Source organism: Gobio gobio, assembly GCF_949357685.1.
Source record: "Gobio gobio genome assembly, chromosome: 13".
Taxonomy (NCBI): Eukaryota; Metazoa; Chordata; class Actinopteri; order Cypriniformes; family Gobionidae; genus Gobio; species Gobio gobio.
Genome location: NC_137106.1, coordinates 46,894,726 through 46,902,149, shown reverse-complemented (window position 1 = coordinate 46,902,149; position 7,424 = coordinate 46,894,726). Strand labels below are relative to the sequence as shown.

Genomic DNA, 7,424 nt, shown 5'->3' with positions numbered 1-7,424 from the left:
CCATCCCTACTCGTGACGTAATATGACGGCATGTTGAAGAAAAAAAGGCTTTTTACAAAAAAAATAAATAAATTATATACTACATTTGTGCTCATATCTTTTTAAAACATTTTAAATCCTGCATTACCTTTTCATATGGTTATTGCATACAAGGTTATATATTCATTTTGAAAGAAATGTAACTTGCAATATGCCCTTTAAGACACAAAAATGTGACTGCAATGTGTTATTGCTTTAATTAATTTTTTAACTGTCAATGTGAACTGTATTATGAACTTACCATTGTGTTATTAAATTGATTTCATTCATACATTTTTTTATTATTTTCTACGCACATTTCTGTGCACTTGTGTGGTTTTAGATACAGAAGAGTGTGAACAGGACTTTTATTTTGGTGTGGTGTGTGACGTCATAAGGCCGCGTCGCGCTCGTGCATCTGTTTTGATTCGGCTGAAGAAAGGTTTGTGTTTTAAGTGTTTAAAGCGAAGCAGAATGCATGATCTATTATTAAATGTAACACTGCATTGCTTTATCTAATATTTATCAGCGTTGTGTGAGTAACAGAAGGAGCGTCTCATTTTGCTCTTTATCGTGAATCAATTCAAACATGAATTTCATCTCTGGCGAGTGACGAGAGAACCGGAGCTTTCGACTATCCGAGTCAATTGAACCGTTTGATTCACAATAAATGATTCAGTGATTCGAAGCGCTCCATTTCTACAAATAACTAAACTGACTAATATATTAAGGGTCATAAGGGTAATATAATTTCATTATTATATTAATATGTTCTGTTAGTTTTGAGTGTTTTTATCGAATCAGGTCATTTAGGTCCATTAACTCTCGCTCTGACTGATGAATAGAGATGAATCCATGACAATACACAAATATGACGCTTACATTTAAGACATAGTTCAGTAAATCTCAAAAAGCTGACCATCAGAATTTAACAACTGACCAACTAATAATGTATTAGTCTCAAAACTATGTAAAAAAAAACGTTTTTCTTTGGTGTGATATACTTCTTATTTTATGTTTAAAAACCAAGCACCGCGTCAAAAGGACTTGCCTGTTAAAAGTTAATATCAAAATGGCATCTAAGAAAAACATTTATATCACCAAGTTGTTTAAATAAATGGTTATGGAAAATATTAAACAGAGCAATAATATTTAATTAAAAAAAATGTAAATTTACAAACATTTGTTTTTAGATCAACTTGATTTAATTAATGATAAATGCAGTGACCAATCGATTATATCTCATTTTGTTTAAATCTCTTCTCCTTCATCTAAATTAGTTTGGGTTAATATGTTTCCCTCATTTGAGAGGGAAGATTTTGGGGGATTTCTTAGTCAGTAATGTGTAACAAATAAAACCAAAGTGTCATTTAACATTATTCACAGAATATATCCTGAGAAAGTCAAAATTTTTGTTTCTTTTTATTTAATTTATTGTGGTGTTTCAATTTATACTTACAAAATGTGAAAATGTGTCAAGACCTTGCTATTGAATTCTGTCATTTTGTTAATAAAAAAAACAAAAAACACTCTCTCTGACTCTCTTACCAGTGACTGAACTGATTGAAACACATTCAGAGATTTAGTTTGGATTTATTTTTCTTTCTGTTAATTATTAATTAATCTCATCTTAAACAGGACAAACACACAGAAAAACTCCTAGAGAAGTGACTGAGATCCACACAATATTATTATAAAGATGGCGTTTATTAAAGAGGAGAGTGAAGACATGAAGATTGAAGAAACGTTCAGAGTGAAAGATGAAGAAACTGAGGAAGAAACAAAGAAAGAGGAGAGTGAAGACATGAAGATTGAAGAAACATTGAGAGTGAAACATGAAGAAACTGAGGAACAAACAGGTTGGTTTCATTCTCAAAGCTGAACTCAGTCATTTGATCCCCAAACTGTTCCCACAAAGTTGGGAGCATGAAATTGTCCAAAATGTCTTGGTAGGCTGAAGCATTAAGAGTTCCTTTCACTGGAACTAAAGGGCCAAGCCCAACCCCTGAAAAACAACCCCCACACCATAATCCTCCCTCCACCAAACTTTACACTTGGCTCAATGCAGTCAGGCAAGTCCCGTGCCAAACTCAGACTCGTCAAAGCGATAGGCAGACAGAGAAGCGTGATTGGTCACACAGTAGAGGCGTGCTTTACATCACTGCATACGACGCTTTGCATTGCACTTGGTGATGTAAGGCTTGGATGAGCTGCTCGGCCATGGAAACCCTTTCCATGAAGCTCTACGCACAGTTCTTGAGCTCATCTGAAGGCCACAGAAGTTTGAAGGTCTGTAGGTATTGACTCTGCAGAAAGCCCCGCTCTGTGATTTTGAGTGGCCTACCACATCGTGGTCGAGTTGCTGTTTTTCCCAATTGCTTCCACTTTGTTATAATACCCCTAACAGTTGACCGTGGATTATTTAGTAGTGAGGAAATTTCATGAATGGACTTCACAACTTCACACTTACATCAAATTAAATAGAGTAAAGATTATGCGTGTTTGGCGTGCTGCCCGGGGGAGGGCTCCGGGCTCTGAATTTTGGCCCGAAACCAGAGTACCCCCCGTGATAGAGATAGTCTAGAACTAGACTGTATTATATTATGGATTGTGTTGACGTCTAATAAGAGTTTATTATAATCAAAGTGAGGAGATGGGGTGGTGGAGGGATGCTAAAATAAAAACTATCAACGAAAGATGGTAAATCTACTGTATATATACACCTCTTATCGTTGATTAAATTGATTAGCTTGATGTGCTCCACTCGTGTTTAATTATGTTTAATTATCTGAATGTGCTCCTCCCGAAATTTGTTAATAAAACATCACTTATTGCACAGGTGACAACCCATCACGGTACCACACTTGAATAGAAGCGTCTGCATGCCAAATGCTTGATGTTATACACCTGTGGCCATGGACGTGATTGAACACCTGAATTCAATGATTTGGAGGGCTGTCCCAATACTTTATATATATATATTTCAAATCAATTACAAGTTTGGCATGTAAAAATAGATTCTGTATTTATTCATACTCTCATGATGCAAACAGAGGCAAAAAATAGTGCAAACAGCAAAACCCCAATCATGTTTTCAGATAGCTTACAAAAAGACTGTAAATAAGCATTATTTAATGATAGAATTCAAGTAATTAGGATTTCCTTCCTTATAATGGCCGTCGTTACTAGCAACGCATAATGCATAAATAATAATAATTTGTCGTAAATATAATCTCTAATATTATCTCTGTAAATATATTCTCAAGCAATACTCTCATCAGTGTTCAGCAATGATGCATTTAAATCTAGCATATTTTGTGTAAGAGCCCAAACAGTATCCTAGTGAAATAATGCATATCCATATTTCCATATGATTTGACAGTTTATTTTATTAAATATCAAAATGTGTGCATCATACCTGACACCTAGATGATCACTTTACAGTCAGCTTTATGACTGTCATTCTCTTCAAATGCTATTGAATCAGAAACGTGTATAACGTTACCAATGTTGTGTTGTAACTTTAGAGACGGTCTAAATTCGCCAGCATTATGCCAGTCATATCAGATGTGCTGTGGTTCTGCTGTGTTTGTTTGAAACTATTTTCGCTGCTGAAATAGAACAAAAACAGTCAATCTCTGTATGATGAATGAATCTCCTGCAGACATCACACACATCTCTGCTTTTAGTGTAGATTTCAGCTAGAGAGAGCGGCGCACGCTCTGAACAAAACTCCGGCTGATCCGAACGCCTCTGATTATGAGACATTGCATTCATAAACTCAATAGAAACACGTGTGATTGGTTATAATGCGCAACGCGATTATAACAGATGGCTTTTGAGAAGACTATAATAAGTTCAACAGCCAGAGTGGCTAGTGTCGTGTGCAGCCGAAATAACGTTACACCCGCGCAAATGGCGGTTGTTAATGGCAAGCCCTGATTATTATCCCTTAAATGTCACCCTAGTCTTGTCTGAACTTGTTCGTTCACTTCATGTTATTATTTCCCAGACGTAGTTTTGGTTTTCAGGTCAAAGTCCATTTGCCTTACGTTCGTAGTTTTGATGTGTTCCCCCTATTACAGCGACTTTCTTCTGGCATGTTCTGCAGACAGGGTGACCATCTTCGATTAAGTTTCCCTCAGGACTTTTGTAAAAGCCAAAAAATGACCACACCTCAGATTTGGTCCTTTTAAAAAAATCTCCTGAAAAATCTCCTGGCGCTGTCACAGCCTTCTGCCATTTCTTCTCATTAAAAAAACAGCGCTGCGCCGCGCCAGACTGACGCTGACTGGACAAGATTTACCGCGAGTTTTCACAATCGTGATAATCACACGTGGTTTTAATGATAATAAAATTTTATACGATATTACTAACCGTCACTAAATGTTATCGTGGTTTATCGTGAAACCGGTAATCATTTCATCCCTACTAAGAGTATTTCTCGATCAAATGTCGTACTTTCAGTTAACAGTTAAAATGAGCATCCCTAGTTTGTTCAGTACATCCCACAGATGCTCGATTAGATTGGTCTGCAACAATGCTTAGGTAGGTGGTATGTGTCAAAGTAACATCCACATGGATGGCAGGACCCAAGGTTTCCCAGCAGAACATTGCCCAAAGCATCACACTGCCTCCGCAGCCACGCCTTCTTCCCATAGTGCACCTGGTGCCATGTGTTCCCCAGATAAGCCACACACACACACCCGGCCATCCACGTGATGTAAAATAAAACATGATTCATCAGACCAGGCCACCTTCTTCCATTGCTCCGTGGTCTAGTTCGGATGCTCATGTGCCCACTGTTGGCGCTTTCAGCGGTGGACAGGGGTCAGCATGGGCACCCTGACTGGTCTGTGGCAACTGGGCCCAGGAGACTCTTGTGTATCTTCAGCTGATTCTTTATTGAGAAGATGCTGTGTGGTGCTGTAGTCATCAAAGTCTGTTTTACTCCAATCAGAGCGAATTTCTTTTTCAGTCTACATTTATGGGTAAAACGAAGGTGCTCTTCAGGTATTTCAAAGAACAATATTATGGATCGGATATCAATGTCCCCCCATAAACTTCTGGGCCCTCTGCACTCTGTCCCATTTTTCCTCCGGTGCAATGCCCATGGGAAAAGGGATCTAGTTGTGTGTTGGTTTTGATACTTTACATGTCTAAGGGCATTTTCACACCTACCTTGTTTGGTCCGGATTTTTGGACTTTTCAGGATGGTCCGAATCAAAATTGCAGGTGTGAAACCTCCCCCGTACCACGGTCCGGACCAAACAGACGAAATTTGGTCTGACGAAAAGAGGCAGTCTCGGTCCAGATCAAACTGAACAAAGGTTCGTTTCTAGTGTGAAAGCATTTTCTGTATGGTTCGGACCATTTACAGGAAGTTCCTTTTTATGTTTAAATAATGTTATTTTTAAATTCAATCTAGGCTACATTGATTATGAAAAGTGAAAATATGCGCAATATGTCAGAAGACAGAAAGTCCGAAATAATTTTGAACGAAATTTTGTATGATTTTGCTTAGAAAGCATTTCTTTAATGGGAATTTCGTTTTGTATAAATTGTATCTTGATTTTAATCAACGTTTAATCAGATAATTGCCTGGATTTAATAAATAAGAAGCAAATAGTCTATAGCAGACAATAATCACGGGAGCGATCACATGCTTTACACATGAACTGGAGCGGGTCTCAAAAAAACGGAAACTCTGCAGGCTACTTGCCTCACAAACATGAGAAATATGTGTATATAAAGCTTGAAATGTCCACTTTTAAACGTAACGAATAAAAAATAGTCAAGCAATGCGCACTGTTCAATAGTGGTGGTGATTTGCGTCCGTTCATTCATTCTTATCAAAGACGCTGATGTCAGACGCACGTCCGTTTACTAACCAATCAATGTCCAGATGCCGCCCACATAGATGATGACGAGTGGACACAAGTGTGTCATGTAAAGTTCTTTACTGGCTCGCATGATTGCAATGTGAAACCAAACCAAAACTAACCGAATGTATAAAAAGTATCAAAACATGAACTTCGGTTTGGACCTTGGTGCGGACTTTCAGGTGTGAAAACGCCCTAAATGTTTTGTTGTCTGTTGCTTTGTGCCATTAAACTGGTGTTAATTTGCATTTGTCTCTTTTCACCTTAGACCTGATGGTGCTGAAAGAGGAGAGTAAAATACTGAATGAAGAGAAAGATCAATATAAGAATCACGATTTCATAACAAGAGAAAAAACTTTGACTTGCTCACAGGCCGAAAAGACACGAAAAAAGGGTGAAAAGAAGGGAACTAGAAGTAATTTCACCTGCCAACAGTGTGGAAACATTTTCACTCTAAAAAAAAGCCTTAACAGACACATGAGTGTTCACGCTGGAGAGAAGCCGTTCACCTGCCAACAGTGTGGAAAGAGTTTCAGCCGAAAAGAAAACCTTAATTTCCACATGAGAATTCACATGAGCCTTTTCACCTGCCAACAGTGTGGAGAGAGTTTCACTCAAAAAGGAAGTTTTAACAGACACATGAGAGTTCACATTATCGAGAAGCCTTACATCTGCAAACAGTGTGGAATAAGTTTCACTCAAAAAGGACGTTTTAACAGACACATTAGAATTCATAAATTCGAGAATTCTTACACCTGCCAGCACTGTGGAAAGAGTTTTGATCAACATGAAAACTTTCAAGTCCACATGAGAGTTCACACTGGAGGGAAACGCTACACGTGCCCTCAGTGTGGAAAGAGTTTCACTCTAAAACGACCCTTTGTAGACCACATAAGAGTTCACACTGGAGAGAAGCCGTTCACCTGCCAAAAATGTGGAAAAAGTTTCAACCAAAAAGGAACCCTTAACAGACATATGAGAATTCACACTGGAGAGAAGCCGTTTAAATGTGGACACTGTGGGGAAAGTTTTAGGTATAAAAGAGCCCTGAAATGCCACATGAGTATTCATGAGAACTGATTTTATATGCCATCAGTGTGGAATGAATCTCACAGACAGGAAACAGAGACTGCATAATGTGCTGATTATTGTTACGGTACTAAATCACTGTAAATGAATTAATTTCCTATGAATGTCCAGTGACTCGAGAGAAATAAAGAAGCCAGAGTCAAGAATCAGATTCAATGTATTGATTAGTCAAATGAAGTTTGAAAGAAATTTCATCAACAAAGGGAATTTTTATCAGACCGGAAACTAGTGAGATCGCAAAATGAAAAAAATTGATAAATGTTTGCCTTTTTGTTTTTTTATTTAACGATTTAAAAAACAAGCATTGCAGTGCGAAACAGTTGTAATAATTAGTTCGTGTCAGAATTGCACAGTAATCGTACAGAAATAAAGTGGGTTTTACCGTTATTTCAAGAAAGAGGGAGGAAACTTGTTCAGTCACGTCTGTTTCTGTTT

General features: G+C 37.8%; 1 protein-coding gene across 1 annotated transcript; it reads left to right on the top strand.

The window, feature by feature from the left end:
• The first annotated feature begins 405 nt into the window (after nt 1-405).
• Nucleotides 406-7,131, top strand: LOC307136319 (uncharacterized protein). Its single transcript, XM_079833227.1, has 3 exons — nt 406-460; nt 1,657-1,877; nt 6,169-7,131. Exons 2-3 carry the CDS (start codon nt 1,718-1,720, stop codon nt 6,978-6,980), a joined length of 972 nt encoding a protein of 323 aa, XP_079689353.1. The 5' UTR covers nt 406-460; nt 1,657-1,717; the 3' UTR covers nt 6,981-7,131.
• Nucleotides 7,132-7,424: the final 293 nt, after the last annotated feature.